The sequence below is a fragment of the Podarcis filfolensis genome, assembly GCF_964270895.1.
Source record: "Podarcis filfolensis genome assembly, chromosome: 9".
Lineage (NCBI taxonomy): Eukaryota > Metazoa > Chordata > Lepidosauria > Squamata > Lacertidae > Podarcis > Podarcis filfolensis.
In genome coordinates this window covers 23,488,821-23,508,187 of record NC_139610.1, presented here as the reverse complement: position 1 = coordinate 23,508,187, position 19,367 = coordinate 23,488,821, and the positions used below count along the sequence as shown (strand labels likewise).

The 19,367-nt window shown below is 44.3% G+C and overlaps 1 protein-coding gene across 4 annotated transcripts in view; it reads right to left on the bottom strand.

Moving 5' to 3' along the window:
• Nucleotides 1-19,367, bottom strand: part of DLC1 (DLC1 Rho GTPase activating protein) — a 241,822-nt gene that overhangs the window by 147,006 nt on the left and 75,449 nt on the right. For all 4 annotated transcript variants that reach the window (XM_083630057.1, XM_083630058.1, XM_083630059.1 and 1 more), the window contains one exon: nucleotides 18,684-18,717. In XM_083630057.1, the coding sequence (XP_083486183.1) occupies nucleotides 18,684-18,717 (34 nt within the window). The remainder of the gene's footprint in view (nucleotides 1-18,683; nucleotides 18,718-19,367) is intronic.

Here is a 19,367-nt window from a genome sequence, read left to right as displayed (position 1 = left end):
GAGTGCTGGAATCACTTTGTTGCAAATAGCTTCATTGAGCAGGTTTGCAAAATACTGTACAGTATATGCATAGAACTGAGAAAGCACAAACTAAGCTGTCTAGAGGGATTGCACACATTCTGCGTCTGAGTTGGGTTATACAAACATGCTCTAGTTTTTCAGCCAAAACTTATGCTAACTGCTTATGGAAAACAAATTCCAAAAGCTAATTTTTCTCATGGTAAACAATGTGTTTTCCCACTTTCAAGTAAGGTTAGCATAGCAAAGATCCACACTGAATCATTTAAGAGTCAGAGGCAATTATCCTAAAACGAATACAGTGATTATCACATCAGCTAGAAAATGTACTTCTACCCACAATAAAGTGATTATGAGCAATGCTATACCCAGCACCAACTGAACATATCCATGCAGTGTTTGCATGAAGAAAAATGCAGACTGATTTAAAGGTTTTCAATTTCCTACAATGAAAGTTCTTTCATGAAGGAAAATAGAGAGATTAAAATGGCATGTGTGGTTATCATACATGATCTATGTCCTCATGTATTTTTCAGTATAGAAGTGGTTTCTGTTTTAGGATTTTGTGGGTGCATCCGCACTGGAATTTGATGTGGTTTTGAAGCTGTTTGTGTCTCTAGTTTTGTTTTGTTTTTTTGCACTGTGTCCTCATGATGTTCTTCTTATCCAAGTGGTAAAGGTAAAGGGTAAAGGGACCCCTGACCATTAGGTCCAGTCGCACACAACTCTGGGGTTGCGGCGCTCATCTCGCTTTACTGGCCGAGGGAGCCAGCATACAGCTTCTGTGTTATGTGGCCAGCATGACTAAGCCGCTTCTGGTGAACCAGAGCAGCGCACAGAAATGCCGTTTACCTTCCTGCCAGAGTGGTACCTATTTATCTACTTGCACTTTGATGTGCTTTTGAACTGCTAGGTTGGCAGGAGCTGGGACCGAACAACAGGAGCTCACCCCGTCGCGGGGATTCGAATTGCCAACCTTCTGATCAGCAAGCCCTAGGCTCTGTGGTTTAACCCACAGCGCCACCCACGTCCAAGTGGTACCCCCATGCTAAATTCATATTTTCCCAATCCGATAAGGGATACAAATGTGTGTGTTAACTGTGGATGTACTGAAGTGCATTGTGTGGGCGAGTTTTTCTACATGGGCAGTGGCATTTCGCTCAGTGGCTGTTTTATTCTTCATCAGCCAAAAGGAAAGGATGCAGCCTGCCTTTTCCCACTGGGTGTTGCTGAAGGCATCTTCATGGTATTTCTGTTGTTAAAACAGTGCTTTTGTGCAGAGCCGCGTTTGCACAAAACAGCTGTATTAAAAAGAAAAATACCATTTGCCATGCAGGGTAGGTGAGCTGCACACATGGAAACAGCAGCTCACCTACACATTCACACCCTCCAACATTTCTCAGATGAAAATATGGACGTCCTATTCCATGATAAAATTAATAATAATAATAATAATAATAATAATAATAATACCCCACTCATCTGACTGATGCGCCATCCATGGGCTAGTGGAAATGACAGAGACTTAGAATTAAAAAACTCCAGGCACAGGAATATTTTTTGAGTGATCAGAAAAGAGTTCACAGCCCTCTCACACATAAAAAAAATCCACTCCTGGTTACTCTAAGCATTCTTCATTTCAGTTCTATCGTTTAGGACAAGCACCGTGAGTCCCTTTGTTGATGCTCATGGGAGTCAGGAAACTATAGAACCAGATCCATGACTGGCTTATCTGGTGGGTCAGAGCTGCACAATTGTCCAACGGCAATTGTTGTTTCTGCTACATACAAGATTGGGGTTGTGCAAGTGCACTGGTGCGAGTTCCAGATTGACTCTGTAGGAAGGATGACCCAGAGTCTCCAGCTTTATTGCTTAAGTGTTTTCTGCCTACTGATAGGAATATATTTCAGCCTGTATAGTTCTGCTATATAGTTTTCCCAGTAGTGATGTATGGAAGTGTGAGCTGGACCATAAAGAAGGCTGATCGCCAAAGACTTGATGTTTTGAATTATGTTGCTAGAGGAGACTCTTGAGAGACCCATGGAGTTCAAGAAGATCAAACCTATCCATTCGTAAGGAAATCAGCCCTGAATGCTCACTGGAAAGACAGATCTTGAAGCTGAGGCTCCAATACGTTGGCCATCTCATGAGAAGAGACGACTCCCTGGAAAAGACCCTGATGTTGGGAAAGATGGAGGGCACAAGGAGAAGGGGACAACAGAGGACGAGATGGTTGGACAGTGTTCTTGAAGCTACGAACATGAGTTTAACCAAACTGCAGGAGGCAGTGGAAGACAGGAGTGCCTGGCGTGCTCTGGTCCATGGGGTCACGAAGAGTCGGACACGACTAAACGACTAAACAACAACAATCATTTTCACAATTTGCTCATTACATTTCTCATATCCTGTTTATTGGCCTGTTTTCTCTTTCTACTATACAACTCTTCTTTAAGCAGGTTTATGTCTTTGCATACACACATACATTTAAGGCACATTTCCCTCAAAGAATGCTGGGTATCATAGTTTGCTGGTCACAGAGCTGCAGTTCCCAGCACCCTTAAACTACATTTCCCAGGATTTTCAGCAGTGGGCATGCCTTAAATATGTTTTAAATGTATTGTGTGTATGCAGCCTAAATTTCTCAGCCAGGTAATATTTCATTTGTCAGCCATCACTCCCCCTTCCACAATTCAGTTTGGATTTATTTCTATTTTCTTTCACCTCATTTTTCCTATCCTTTGCATCACCTTAAGTAATCTAATTCTGTGCATTGGTTTTATTTTTTATTTTTTTGGAGGCAGGGTAGTCTTGTAGACGCTTATCATTCCTCCTCTGCCTCAACTCCATTAGCTGTCATTTGGCTAAGCTGGGCATATTTTGCTGGGTTAATGCTCCCTAGTAAATCAAACCTTTCAGCTTTTAAATCATTTATGCTGCTCTTATCTGAATTCCTTCTAACTTGTTGACATCTTTGTGGTATTGAAGAGCCTGAAAGAGCACAGTGAAATCTAGGTGTGGCTTCATTTATGCTCAGGGTGCCCAGCCACATTTCCCCCCCTTCAGGCGGAATGCTCAGTATTTTCACTGCAGCTATTTCATCCTGCCATAACAGTGGGCGCCGCGGGAATGGGGCTCTCAGAATCCACAAAATAAAAATGGGTGTATGTCACAAAGGATATAGCATGCATACAAGGGATATATAAGCATACACTAATCTACAATGGTACCTCGGGTTACAGACACTTCAGGTTACAGACACTTCAGGTTACAGACTCCGCTAACTGAGAAATAGTACCTCAGGTTAAGAACTTTGCTTCAGGATGAGAACAGAAATTTGCTCTGGCAGGGCGGCAGCAGCAGGAGGCACCCTTAGCTAAAGTGGTGCTTCAGGTTAAGAACAGTTTCAGGTTAAGAACGGACCTCTGGAACGAATTAAGTTCTTAACATGAGGTACCACTGTACTTGCCTTGCAGGATGTGTTCAGGAGAAGAAAAGGCTAAGGAGTAAAGGATATGGAAATCTGGGGTGGAGTCCCTAAGACGGTTGGGTGGGGCCTCCTTCCAGCAAATCCAGCAGCCAAGCTGGTGCACAACCTTTGCTCTGCTTTCCCTTGGGCCACATCAGTGAGGCCAGGAGGGGGATCTTCTCGTCTGGGCAGCCCAGGACCTCCATCCACACTGCTCAGGGAGGTCACTGATGCTACAAAGTGCTTTGACTTCGTCCCCTGAGGCACACCCCATTGTCTCTCAAGACAAATGGGTGCTAAGCTCTAACCATGCAGCTTTGCTTCCCTTTGGGAGGAGGTCAATGGGGATTAGTTGCCTATTGCCGTGTTTGCATTTATTTACAAACATACAGGTTCAGCACAGTTTAAGCACCCTCAAAAGGAAGCCAAAGGCTACTCTTCTCTTATCTCTTCTTGAGGGAGTCAGCCAGCACCCTAAGATCCTTCCAGAGCTCAAACCTGGCTCTTTGTCTCTCATCATCTCATTCAAATTGCAGTCTGTCCTTTATTTCCGTACATATACACCTATAAACACCTTGCTACCTCCCCCTGGGGGAATCCAGATGAGTAATCTCAGCCACCACCTAGATTTATTGCCGATTTTAGCTCCCATGCAGACGCATTGTTTGAATTTTACAAGCTGTAAACACTCTTTGGTCAAATCTAAGAGGATGCTCAGGTTTTGCTTCAGGGTAACCCACACCGATAGCCCTACCTGCAAAAATCTAATGGAATACATATGATTAAATTATCACCCCTCTCACACTTCTGCTTTTATTTAAATTGGGTGCCGCAGACATCGGACCTGGGAGCTCTGGTCTTCCGTAGCCAACTGCTCTGGAGCAGGATCATCCCAGAAATTATACCTCAGTTTCCCCCATACAGTGGGCAGAACTATGTTGTTGTTGTTGTTGTTGTTTATTCGTTTAGTCGTGTCCGACTCTTCATGACCCCATGGACCAGAGCATGCCAGGCACTCCTGTCTTCCACTGCCTCCTGCAGTTTGGTTAAACTCATGTTCGTAGCTTCAAGAACACTGTCCAACCATCTCGTCCTCTATTGTCCTCTTCTCCTTGTGCCCTCAATCTTTCCCAACATCAGGGTCTTTTCCAGGGAGTCTTCTCTTCTCATGAGGTGGCCAAAGTATTGGAGCCTCAGCTTCAGGATCTGTCCTTCCATTGAGCACTCAGGGCTGATTTCCTTCAGAATGGAGAGGTTTGATCTTCTTGTAGTCCATGGGACTCTCAAGAGTCTCCTCCAGCACCATAATTCAAAAGCACGTGAAAATGGTAGAAACAAGCAAACAGAGAAGAGCCCTGCTGGATCAAGCCAAAAGTGGGGCAGGGCATGGCAGGACAGGGCGGGCTTATCATACTCTGCCAACATGCAGAGGGGCCAGGAAAAGAACCCCCATGCACAATGGCTGCCACCTGTACCGCTCTCCATCCAATTATCTCAGGGTGGTTCATAACATAAAAATACAGGATAAAAGCACAAAATGAATAGTTAAAGCAAAAACCAAACCAAACCAAACCAAACCAAAAAGCTCCTCCCACAAGCACATTTAAAAAGCTATAGATTGTTTAATTAGCCAACGCATGGTTGAAGAGGGATGTTTTTGCCTGTCACTTAAAGATGTCTAATTAAGGCACCAGGCAAGCCTCCCTGGGGAGAGCATTCCACGCACGGGGAGCCACTGCAGAAAAGGCCCTTTCTTGTGTTGCCGCCCTCTGGACCTCAGGGAGAGGGCACACAATGAAGAACATCAGATGATGATTGCAGAGTCTGGGCTGGTTTATAAGGGGAGAGGCAGCCCTTGAGGTATTGCATTCCCAAGCCGTTTAAGGTTACCCTGAGGCAGAGCAGGATAAACACAGTACTCTGAGAAAGACAGGCACTGCCATGAGCCCACTGCAATTTGTATGTTAAAGCGCATGTCCAGTGACTGTGTGTTGTGGCCTACAGAATGCTCTGGAAACCATACATTAGTGCCTAACTGCTGAAGCGAGGTGGACATGGACCTGAACAATCCACGATCCAGGCAGTGTTTGAAACTCCCATTGTTCCAGGCGCATTTTGCGACAAGTAATTTCATTAGTGTGAGCATTTTCTGAGCTCTGAGCCTAAGATTTCAAATTAAAACTGCAGAGTGGAAGGAAAGGAGGACCCATTTCTGCCTTCCCACTTCCAGCTACTCTCTGAAGACTGGAGAAGAGATATTCTTAAGAATATTAGGGGGGTGGTCAGGGAAAGGACTAGACCATGTGAAAAATAAACACAATATTTTAGCTGCTGTTCATTCATTTTAAGCTTTGTATTCTTGTTATTAAAAAGTGCGCCTAGACATTCCTTTGTTGCACCCATAACCTAGGTTTAAGGTGTCATTTAGCTCCTAGCTTTCATATCTCACTTTCTAACACTGGATCCAGGCAATTGAGCAGCTTTGCAAGGAAGACTTATATAGTACGTAGAGTTTGCCTGGAAGAATTTACACAAGCCTGGTGTAAACAGATACTCCATATGTTGAGAGAAACAATGAAATGTGGTGTGGAGAGGGGTGGCGGCTGACTGAAGGGAGCAAACAAGATTGGCTAGCAGAGAAATTAAGATACATTTCAGATAGGCTGAAGCAACTCATCCCTTGTCTAAACCTTATCAGATGGTTTGGCTCTAGAGACATAAATCATCAGGCTGGAAGGGATGACAGAGTTCAACGGCCACAGAGATGCAGATCTAGATTAAAGCGCAAGAGATGCTACTATCTTCCTAGAGCAACTTATTCCTCCGTCCATCAGTTATGGTCAAGGCTTATTTGAAAAATGATGTTAGCTATATCTATACTCCAGCATTCTAAGCCATATGTCTTTGAGGGAAACTGTTTCCCATTTTCTTTATAATAGTTGAAATCTATAGTTGAAATAGCCTTTATAATAGTTGAAATCTGTTGACATATTCCATTTAGCTGGTGCAACACAGTGGCTAAGAGACTGTGCCTTGAACCAGGGAGACCCAAGAGCAAATCTCATCTTTATCATAAGGGCCTCAGGCAAGCCTTAATCTCTCAACTATAAGGTGAGGGTAAATCATATTTATTGGGGATAAATAATGTCTATGTATCCTGCTAGGTTGCTGTAAAAAAACACAACCACTCAGGTACATAGACAAATTCTCTCTCTCCCCCCTCCCCCCAATCGAGTGTTAAAAACAATACAGCATTAAAAATTAAAAACTCCCCTAAACAGGGCTGCCTTCAGATGTCTTTTAAAAATAGGATAGCTGCTTATTTCCTTGACATCTGATGGGAGGGCATTCCACAGGGTGGGTGCCACTACCAAGAAGACCCTCTGCCTGGTTCCCTGTAGCTTTACTTCTCGCAGCGAGGGAACCGCCAGAAGGCCCTCGGAGCTGGACCTCAGCGTCCAGGCTGAATGATGGGGATGGAGACTCTCCTTCAGGTATACTGGGCCAAGGCCATTTAGAACTTTAAACGTCAGTACCATCACATGGTGTTTCCAACACCAGTTGGATTATCCAGTTATTTTCATGGTACATACTCTGGTGTATTCCTTACAACAATTATTACACTTTGCACTGATCAGGAACCAGAATTGTTCTGTAGGCTGCATTAATATTTATCCAGTTGCCAAGGCGAAGCCCAATATTGAAATAGAGCCACATACACAATCTCTGGCTGCATTTTTCTGTAAATGACAGAAAGTGCTGAGCAGATGACTGGTTCAGCTGGTGTTTTGGTGCAGTGTTTTGTTTCCTTTTCCTCCACTGAATGCATAATAGAAGGAAAAATAGCTAGAGGATGTACAGGACAACCCAGGTGAAGCTACCACCTGGACCTCTCTAGCACAACACAAATCATTGTCCATTTTTGGTAAAAGGAGACCTTGGAACAACAGAAGCGATTCTTTGCTTAGACAATGAGGCTAAACAAAAACAAAATGTTTGTCTGGATTGGTTTCAGAGGAGCCCGATAGAATCTTTTAAGGAATTATTCTGGGATAGGACATTTGTGTTTCTTGCAGCTTTAGATAACCACATCTGTGGACACCATTCCCAGTGTGTGGTTTTATCCAGTGAGCATTGTAGAAGGGCAGCTCCACAATGTCCCTAGGCTGTTCCCATTTTGTCTAAATCCTTTTTGGTTCTAGTCAAGTCTTTGCTTTGCTGTGTATCCATTTCAGTCTCTATTTTGAATGAGTGTGCTATTGTTCAGCCCATACTAGTATGTCATAACAAAATCATTGTTTCCAGAAAGCGGAAAAGCACAAAAGAAGTAGGATTTTACACACAAACACACAGACAGTTATTGTAAAAAAAAAAGTCAACCACATGCATAGCTAAAATCTTTGCCACCACAAAGGTGAACAAGATGCACTTATTTACAGAACAATGGTCACACCCACACCATATATTCAATGTTCATTTAAAACATGCATCTTCTGCCAAACTGTAGTTTGTGAAAAATGCTGGGAATTATAGCTCTGTGAGGGGCAAACTACAATTTCCATAATTATTTGGGGGCAAGCTATGTGCTTTAAATGTGTGATATGGATGTGCTTATCATTATCTGTGTTGGAGAACAAAGATTTGATTATTATTTTTTTACCTTTCAAAAGGAAATAAACACCTTAGCAAATTATTTATATCTTAATATTGGGAAACTACAGGTGATATGTCATGCACATCTCTTCACCACAAATGTAGTGACTTAACTTATCTGGGACTATTTTAATTATTCACAGTAATATTCTTTATCATCTTACAGGATAGATCATCATCAGTTGTTAAAATTATGATTGCAAATATCTGCAAAAAAACATCCTACCTTGAAGGTAACTGCCTATATTAATATGATTTGCATCATATTGCACTGATGAATCTCAAAGGATGTCTCTCCTATTTCTGGAAAGGAAAGGAGGGAAGTTGTATCTCTCTAATTAGATTTAAACATCGGTAAGGAGGATAAGTAACAGAATCCCAGGAAATGAAATGATCATGCTATTTTTAGTTGCACTAGAGTGTACTTGGGCAACAAAATGTTTTCCTGTTAAGAAAACAGGACAGAGGTAAGGGAGTCATGGGAACTGGTGGAGAAAGCAACAAAAAGCATTCAAACCCAACACAGATGCAGTAAAGATTTTCCAGATGTGGAATTATTTCCTGGGATCAAGAGAGCTAGCTTGGCTTACTTAAACGGTAACATTTAACTTTGACCAAAAAAATAAATAAAAATAAAGTAAAAATACTCTCGCAGACTTTTAATCTATCTAAGTGTAATTGACTCTGTTCAGGTTTTATATTCCAGCTCGCTTTATGAAAACAAGCCTGCCATCTCAGCCCTGTGATTTCTTTTGTGTGGTATTCATTGCCTCATTAGAAATAATACTGCAGAGTACAGAGGAAATCTACCCCATTTAACAACTTTTTTCACAGCGAATACACTGCTTAGTGTTCTTCTCCACCCCACAAAGTGGATCCATGGGCTGGGTGGCTATATCAAGCAACTCTGACTCCAAAGCGAGGGCAAGGAAGGCAAGAGGTGGCGGCGGCGAGAACGGGGGCAAAGCAAAAAAAAGAATGGTGCAATGGAAGGACAGCTGAGGAAAAAAGCTCCCTGTAAGCAGCCAGTCCAGATCTCTGGCAATAGTGAGCTGTCCTCCCTCTTTGAAGGCCACTGGGTTGGGAGGAAGAGGGAGAGAGAAACGGTTAGGACCCTGTGGCGATCACACAGGGTCCCCGGATGTTTCACCGTCTATTGATCCCTATGCCACCACTTTATTTCTCGCTGCCACCACCCAGGCCCTACCTGGGACAATACTGAGTCCAGTCATGTTTAAATTGGAACATAAACTTCTATTTATTGCAGTTTAACAAGCGTGTGGTATCAGTCAGTTACAATCATGGGGTGCCTATCCAGACCTATAACTTCCACTACCTGCTCTCACTCACTACACATCCTCTCAGATATTTACTTGTCTTCCTAGCCCCTAACTGTTCCTGACTCAGCTTATTTCACTACACTAACTCGACCTACCCACCGACTCTATCCCAATTCACTCCCACGCCAACCACCACACAACTCCCAACAAACTCTCCCTTCACCCCTCCCAGAGCTGGTTTTATAGTCCCTCTGACTCCACCCCCCGGGTTCTGATTGGGTAACTTGTTTAACTATTTCACCTCCAGCACTCTCATATGTTAATGTCACAGATCCCACTTCTGGCTTTGCCCACTACCATCACATTTCACCCAACAGATTGCCTCTGATGCAATATGGCCGTCAACAGAAGAAAAGTCCCCCACCCCTCATCTAAAGGGATCAGTAAAGAACAACAGCACTTAAGGCAGGAAGCCCTGAGTATTATGATCTATGAGCCTGTATGCAACGCTGCCCTTGCACCAGAGTAGCAGACTTCTGACTATGCAATGGGACATCTCTTTCCGTTACTCCCCTAGATTCAACCCCCACCCCCAAATGTGCCCAAGAGAGTTGGGAGAAGATTCTGGGTGTGTGGGGAAGGATGGAGGAGGAAAACAAGAAAGTTTTGTTACAAGAGCAGAGGTCCACAATATTTTTGTGTGAATTTCTGCTAGTAGTCACATTTTGTATGCAATGTTGTATGCAATGTTTTGTGTGAATTTCTGCTAGTAGTCACATTTTGTATGCAATGTTTATATGTACATTTTTGCAAAGCAATTTTCTGTAATGTAAAACGTGTTATTTTCACTAAAATATGCATTTTAAGGCACACTTTACACTAGTACATGCATTTTTATATACATTACTTGGCTACAGAATTGCATTGCAAATTTCGAGAAGTGCAAATTCAGAAAGATAGCTGAGTTTCGATTCTCATATTGTTTCAGAAAGCGTGAATTAGGTAAGTTCTGAACTGAATTTCCACCCCTTTCTGATTGCTGGGCTCTTCTTTCCTTCATGCTCTGAATCTGGAGTTCATTAGAATCCAATATTATTTCCTTCCAATTTGATTGACATGCCATTTTTTGGAAAAGTTATCCACCTTTCCAGTGCTCCAGTCTCAGCTGCCAAATGCATACTTTTCTGGCATCTTTGACACACTCCAATTGCTCCAATTCTCAGCTAGGAGTTCCCATTGACATTTACACTCAGAATAAAAAAAACACCAAGTAAGTGAAAGAGACAATTCTGCCAAACAGATATTTCAGGGGGAAATCTTGTACCAGCAAGCATTCACTCATGAAACTAGGCAATACTGAAAAGAACACAAACCCAGGGAGTTGAGAAAACTTTTAGGAGGGAGATCCAAAGGATCCTGTGAGCCTCTTCTCAGTCTTATAAAGCCACTTCTGACTTCAGGAGGAGGTGGTGTTGCAGGCATCACGCCCCCAACATGCGTGCGGAGGCTGGCTCTCAGCCCCGCACAATCTGGGAAATCCTCAGCCGCGTCATCCCCGGGCCAGCCAATCGGATATTGAAGGGTAGTCTGGTAAAGGATTCTGGGGGGTGTGGCCCCGTTCGAAGCCTATGGAGGCCAGGGCCCAAGGCACCCCCCCGAGCGGTGACCCCGGGGGAGTGCCTAGTTGATGTGCATCAGCAGGGCTCCCCTGCTGGTGTTAACCCTTCCCAGTCTTCAAGCAAGCAGGCTGAAGCCGGATAGTCGATGGGACCAATGCCTAAGCCAATACCGCTCATCACCTGTAACCAATAAAGCTGTGGCCTAATTTTAGCCCATTAACCCAAATTAGTGTCCTGTGTCTTTATTTCTACTGGTGGGAGGCGAGATCTTGCCACACAAGATCCATGCCCCAACACCTCCTTTTCTGAGAATACTTATTGGCATATGGGGTGCATGGGGTGTTGAGGGAGGGGTAGTACCTCTGGTGTGTACCTCCTTTGGAAGTAGTTGACCACCTTTGGCACACACCTTGCACTCAGCTCTCACCTGTAGCTCCTAGAAGCTGTTAGCATGTGACAGTGGCCACACCCTGGAACGGCTTTGACTGGCCGGCTAAACCAGGTGAGGGTAGCCGATAAGTCTCAAACGCTTGGTGAGTTAGGGACTTCCCCTGCATGTGAAGACAAGCTCCAGAGTGGACAAGACCAATAGTGGGTCCAGCAATCAAGAAGGCAGTTTCTGCATGTGCTGTAGAGAGAAGTGAGGGACAGATGGGACTTGGCAGCCTGGGATGGTAGCCCATCTAGGAGAAGTACAGCTCTGATCTGAAACCTCTGCTGCTTTGAGGGATATCTTTGAGACGAAAAAGGCTAAGGAGTAAACCTTTGACAGATCCAGAGGGGAGTCCCTAAGACAGTTGAATGGCGCCTTGAATGCCTCCTTCTGGCAACTCCTGCAACCAAACTGATGCTCTGATTTCCTTTGGACCACTTCAGCAAGGCTGAGAGAAGGGTATTGTCATCTGGCCAGCCCAGATCTCCATACACACTGCCCAGGCTTGCACCCCAGGGAGGTCACTTCAGTGCTGCCAATGTAGCGCCTGGAAGAGCATTCCATTGTTTCCTGAGACAGACCGACGCCAGCAACAGTTATTGACATATGAAGCTGCTTTCGGATGAGTCAAACCGCTGGTCACTCTAGCTCAGTGTTGACTACACCTGGGATTGGGAATCATTTTTTCTTTTGAGGGCTGCCTTCCATTGACGTAATCACTTGCATGCCACATGCCACAAGTGGGCGGGGCCAAAGGTGAGCCTGACATCCTTTATCTCTCTCTCTCGCTCTCTGCTAACCCCTTTACCATTTGTTCTCTCCTTGCCACCTGCATGAAATTAGGTCAAGGGCTGCAGGTTGTCCATCTGTAGTCTTCATTGACTGGCAGAGCTCTCCAGCCTCCCCAGCCCTTTGCCAGGGACCAAACCGGGAATTTCTCACAAGTAATGCACGTGCTTTGCGACTGAGCTATGGCTGGCAGTACTGCAGCTATAGGTAGGCATCTATTGCAACATGAACCTACAAGGCAACTTTAACTTAACCCAGGTCGTATGTAAACCAAAGAAGGATTTGTTGTTCACATGTGTATTCCCAAAACATCTCCCAGCACCATGCTGAACCTGAGGGCATATACATATTTTCATTTTACCTAGTGCTAGCTAGTTACACCACTGCTTTGGACAAGGAAGCATATTCATATTTCTAGTCAGGGGAGAAGAAATTTGGCAAACAGTCTTTCCCAATCTGGGCTCTGGGCAATACAGAACTGCATTCTTCTTGTCCTGATTATTGCTTTAGCACTGAATGACAAGAAGGACATAGGCTTCCTTCTTCCAAGCAAGCAGAGGATGAAAACATTCTGAACACACAGAGATGCCCTAGAGGACCATCTGGATTTGATGGAGAAACGTAGCTGAGAATATTCCCAGGCCAACAATGACCACCAGGCACAATTCTCAGTAATGAGCGTGCATGAATGTAGAACACAAGCCTGCTTCTGTTCAGTGTACAGCACTCAGGCAGAAAGCTTCAAAGACAAGACAGCATGGTACATCAAAGGTAGTTCTCCTGGTAGCAATTATTGCCTTTCTTGCATTGAACAAACCGTGTTAGACTCCTGGGAGAACTCAGGGTGCATGAAAAAGGAGGACAGCATAACTGATGGTAGAGAAGGAGAAGCCCCACTCTCAATTTGATTTGGCAATGCAATTATGATGGGTACCTTCTCAAACAGCCCTTTCTAACGATCATCATTAGGAAGAGAAGGGTCATATAGTCACACCAACATGTAAAAACACATATTAAAACAAATAGTTTCCCCCAAAGAACCCTGGGAACTGTGGTTTGTCAACACTGCTGGGAACTGTGACTTTGTGAGGGGTGAACTACAGCTCCCAGGATTATTTTTTTTTTTTGGGGGGGGGAGTACTTTAAAGGTGTGGTGTGGATGAGACCTACGTAGGTTGTACAGTGGTACCTTGGGTTAAGAACTTAATTCGTTCTGGAGGTCTGTTCTTAACCTGAAACTGTTCTTAACCTGAAGCACCACTTTAGCTAATGGGGCCTCCCACTGCTGCTGTGCTGCCACTGCATGATTTCTGTTCTCATCCTGAAGCAAAGTTCTTAACCCGAGGTAATATTTCTGGGTTAGTGGAGTCTGTAACCAGAAGCGTATGTAACCTGAGGTACCACTGTATATAAGCCTGTGAAATAAATAAATAAATGCAAACCATCTCACCAAAAGGCCAACAAAATGCCTACATCTGTATGCATAACCTGTATTCACAGCCTTTTCAATGTAGCGTGCAAACAAATAAGATTTTAACCGCACATCAAAGACAGTACTTTGTCAATGCTTTGCGAAGATGAAAGGTGTTGCTCAGCTAAAAGGCATTTCGCCTCTCTCCCAAATACTGGATTCTTCTAGGGACTGCCCATTGTTTATGTAACACATCTGCATCTCACTTTTTCTGTGAAGACCTCAGGGCAACATATCCGGGTCTGTCACATTTTATCCTCCTAATAGCATACAGTGATTTAACTATGACTTGCTCTGAGCATGGGTGTGAATCTGTGGCCTAGCTGGTGTTGTGGGACTGCAGATCCCATCAGCCGCAGCCAACATGACTAATGGTCAGAGCTCATGGATATGGTTGTCCACCACAGCTGGAGGGCTATCACAGGTTAGCCACCCCTGGCCTAAAACCTTCAAATAAGCTTCAGTCGAGGACTCCCTGATCCTAGTCCTCTACACATACACTTAACAGTATGGGTGCTGATGTTTCTGTGGTTGCTGCCATGACAGCCCAAGTCTGAGAAAAAAATGCTTGATGCCTTCTTTACAGTGATGCATCTAAGTAATGTTAATGGTCCTATGGGAAGGGGACCCCCTTTAGACTGTTGTCTGCATTACTTCCATTGTGAAGCACATAATTAACATTCTCTTCTCCCCCCCTCACACTGCCATTCCATACTTAACTGTGGCTACATTGGCCAGCTGTAATCCCAGTTGCACAGGAGCCAACTTTGGCCCCCATAATAAAGGGGGTCGGGCCCCCACAAAGTTGATGGGCATTCCCATTCAAATGGTGTGTGTGCACTGCATCATATGATCAATGATGCGGGGTGGGGGTTACCTGGGCCCCCACAATATTTTGTTCAAGTTGGTGCCCCTGCCCAGTGCCCTCTGGCCTGCCCATGCCAGCCAAGGTGCAGGCACAGAGCCTGTTTGCCACTGTCCTCCTCATCTGCCACTCTTCTTCAGCCAAAGCAAAGCCCTCTAGGTCCCTCTGTCCACTTTCTTTGTGAAGCAGGAAGTCACAGAGACGCAGCAAACCTGCCTATGACTTCAGGGCTGTCAACCCAACTTGACAGCTCACGCTGGCTCACTGGGAAAGCCCCCTCCATGGATCAGACTCACAGAAGGAAGATGAGATAAGGGAGGGGAGAGCAAGCCAGCTAATCTTTTCAATCAAAGCATATCTGGATTGTTGACATGTAATGCTCATGCAGTGTGTTTTTTTGCCTAACAGACACTGTATTAAACTGGAGGGGCATTTATTAGTTTCACCAACAGGCTTAAAAAAAGCAGCAGCAGCAGCAGCAGCAGCAGCAGCAGCAGCAGCAGCAGCAGCAGCAAGGAATTCACTGAAAGACAGAACCCTTAAAACTTTCTCCTCTTCCTTAAAAAAGACAGGAAGGCTGACATGCTCCCTAACATGAACTGTTAACTGGGAACTATGGTCATCATCACGCATTCTCCCAGCCCATAAATGCCAATGGAGCAACCAAATGCAATAATATGTCCATTAAAATTTATTGGCGTTTGGCAGTCACCCATGCAGTTCAGGAAGCAATGCTGGGACTAGGCTTTTGCAGAGTGACAAGCTGGAAAGGTTGAAAATGCTCATTTGAAAGAGAAGTGCTGTTCAGGCTAGCAGGTCGATCACCACATAGCTGAAAGCCAAAACCAATGGAAGTCAGTTCACATAATAGCGGAGTTATGCATTCATGGGGAGCGGGGAAGACTCCCAATAACCCTAAATTTAGAAAGGGGGTAGAATACTTCATAGAGACGTGACAGTCTCCACCAGAGGCACAGTGTGGGGGCCCTGGGGTACACATTTTTGAGGGGGCACAATCAGCCGCCCCCACAACAGGTACAGAGCCCTGGCAGCTGAGGTGCAGAGGCAAGCAGGTTAGTTTAGTGGGCAGGTGGATGGAGGCAGGCTCCGTTCACCCTCCGTGTGGGCTCTGGGAGCACCCCTCTGGTGTGCCCCACCCCGGCTGCCCAGTCCACCAGGAGGGCGCAATGATTTCCCCACCCAGGGCACTGGCAACCCACATTATGCCACTGGTCTCCACTGTGCCTCATTCCCAGGGAACACAAACCATGGTTAAGGGCCAAGACCCCTGGAATCTTGTTACTGCTCAGCAGAGATTGGGGTGGCCGGTAACAGTATCGAAAACTAGGAGAAGTGGGAAAGGATCTTCTTCTTCTTTTTGGCAAGGAAATGCATACAGTCGTACCTCATTTTGTGGCCAGGATCTGTTCCGGAGCCCTGGCCGCTAGCTGAAAAGGATGCAGGGCAAAGTGCTGCATCTGTGCATGGAACAGTTTGTGCTTCTGTGCATGCATGAAGCATGATTTAGCACTTCTGCGCATGCGCGAGCGGCAAACCCAGAAGTAACCCATTCCGGTACTTCCGGGTTTGCCGTGGACGGTCACTGGAATGGACGCTAGACAAGGTGGACCTTCGCAGAGGTTTTACTGTATATGTTTTGGGTCTCTTGCAGACATGCAAGACCTGAAGTGCTCTTAAAAATAACTAAGTGTGATTGCATTGTTTATACATTTGTAGTCCACTGAAGCTTTTTGTAGATATTAGCGCTATGCATGGAGGTGTAGCATATGGAGGGGGAACAGAACTGTGCCTCCTGGCTCCACACAGATGTAATGCTGTAGTGGCATGTGATGGGGGGCTAATGCTGTGTCACTTCATCCCTGCACCAGTGAATGAAGGGCCATCACTGTGGCTTCATACTGAACATGTGCATGTTGATCAAAGATTTCTTCAAAGAGGAAGTCTGATTTAATTGCTAGACTGCCTTTCTGGACCAAGTCTTTTCAAGGTAGCATATAAACATTAAAACATCATCATCATCAATTCTAAAATTACAAAAAACAACATTTAAAAATATACTACAGCTAGCCAAAAGCACTTATCACAAGCCAAAGCAATAAAACTACACTATATCCAATAAATATGCCTGGCTATTTGCCCTAGTTGTTCCACATCTGTACTCTGGGCTGGGGTGAAAGCAACTGAGGAAGAACCAAGGCTGACTGAAGTCTTAATTTTCTGTCTCTTTATGAAGACGTGTACATTTGTGCTTAGCTCCTTCTGAGAGAAAAGACATTTTTATTTATTTAGCAGAATCCCTTGCATTTTCTGTGCCTGCTTAAAGAAGATAACTTCTTTAAAGAATAAATCAGCTCTTCAGGCGATATCTGAAAATACTGTGGAAGCAGAACGCTTGTGATTCTTACCAACCTTACAAGCCAAAATCGACTGGAAGAAGAAAAAGGACAGGGAATTTAATCAAAATACTTTTGTAAAAGCTATTGCAGCCTTTAATGCTTTCTTACTAGAGTTCCACTTAGATCAAAGTTTAAAGCATTCTGGCTCACCAGGCAGTTTTTAAAAAAGCATCTTGTTTACTGACAGAGGAGCATGTCGGCAGTGACTTTTAAAAGGCCTTCCTGCTGAGAGCTCACACACTGCGGCTTGACCCATCTTGTCATCACTCAGTCACTTTATAGTCTTCAGTTCCTCTCACCATCTGGTGCCATCGTGAGGATCATACAGTGCCTGATGCTGCAATCAGAGACTAGAAGAAGCTTCCAACAGCTAAGGATCCCTTTTAATTGCCTCTGTATTTTTCTACTTGCAGATCAAAGGTGTCACATAAAATTACTAGTTCAAGATGCTAGTGTCTACTGAGAACCCGTGTAGGGCAGCAGATGGACTTGGGTTGGGGAGCCTAAGTTTGAATCCACGGTCAGCCATGAAGCTCATTGGGTGGTCTTGTGGAAGTCTATCTACTAGATGTCACCCAGCTCCAGTTAATAATAAATTGTATACTGCTCCAAGATCTATGCAAGGAAAGGCAGGGAACTGCTATTGTGGTAAACAAGCAGGTTACCAAAATATCCTTTTACAGAAAAAACTGCAACATCTTACAAAATTGTCTAGCCTTGTAGATACAATGAACAATGTAGTAAGCAACAAAATGAGTCAAAACAGACACGAGCTACTGTTATCCTATGTTATCTATGGACTGGGCACTTTCAGAACGTTACTGTTTCCAAAGGGATTCAATCATATACCAGCAGATTCACTGCAAGTAAAGCCGATTTAGTACTCATGTACAACAAGCTTGCTTTTCTTCATAAAATCAGACATTTTGCAAGAAGGAAAGTGTTGGGAAAATGCATTAGACAACAACTGCTTGAGGCAACAAACGTCATATACCGTAACTTCCAACAAACAAATCAGAAGAAACAGTCAACATCATCTAGCTTATCCACAAATTTTGTGCAAACAAATCAGGATGAACACTCAATGAACAAAGAGGGAAAGAGATGGAATATGAAAAGCTTGGGGTCCTGTCCTCTGACCACAAAGAGCCTCTAAATTTAGGGTCTAAAATATTGTGTACAACATTGTGGACAATACACTCTGATCACAAACAGTTGCCATCCAGTCTTCTGAAAGTGTGTGCCAATCTTTTTCACCGTTAATTCCCCCACATCAGGCAAAAGCACCGAAGTACTAAGCCACCAGCCAACCAAATAATATCAAAGACTGACCAATAAGAAAGCAAGATCCTAGTATATAAATTTTTTGCAGCAACCATATTGCCTCTTATCATACCATTTTAACAAAACCGTTCATGTTGTGCACTTTTCACAAATCTTTGCTACAATCAGACACTACTCCCCCCCCCCGGCATGGAATAGCAATGCTGGTGATAAACACCCTGCAGTTGTACAATATTATTTCTTGGGTTTCTTGTTTTTGCACCACCTGCTGAAATTTCAGCTCAGCTCCTTCCATGACGATATGCAAACCAACGTTGTACAAAAATTAAGTTAGGGGCAGAGACCAAAAGAAAATAAAAACAAACGGGAGGTCCCGTCATTCACTCACCGGCCTTCTCCTTTTCTGTAAAAATTGGCATGGCCTGCAAAGGAAGGAAAAGATGTTACATTTCTAAAAGCAGAATTAAAAAAATGGAGATGAATGATCACACATACATCTCTGCCTCTCAGTATTCTTTCAGACATCCATGTGAGATAAAATTAACACATTTGCTGGTTAGGAGTGACATCATGAGGCAGTCTCTGCTCACAACCCACGCATGTTCATTAGTTCATTTGGGTCCCCCCTCCCCCCAATCTATAACAATACCTTCGCCTGCTTATTTGTCTGCCTGCAGCTCCCTGTTCATCCATCTAGCTTGGCAGAAGCTCTCCAGGGTCTCAGGCAGAGATCTTTCACTTCACTTGATACCTGATCTTTTCCCAGCTGGATCTGCCAAGGCCTGAACCTGAGACTTGGTGATTGCGAAACATGTGCTCCACCACAGAGTGATGGTTCGCCCCCATCCCCCCGGACATCTCATAAGGGCACACAAGCAAACAAACCAATGTGCAAAAAAACCCTTTAAAAAGCTTTATTTTCTCTTTCTCAAAGCCCTCCTGCGCAGATGTGTCTGCTAACGAAGCTAAAATATTGCACATGATGGGGCACCGTTGTTCTGCATGTGGCAGCCCAAGAAAATATATATACAGCTGTGCTAGATAACACTGATTTATAATGGCGTAGATGCTT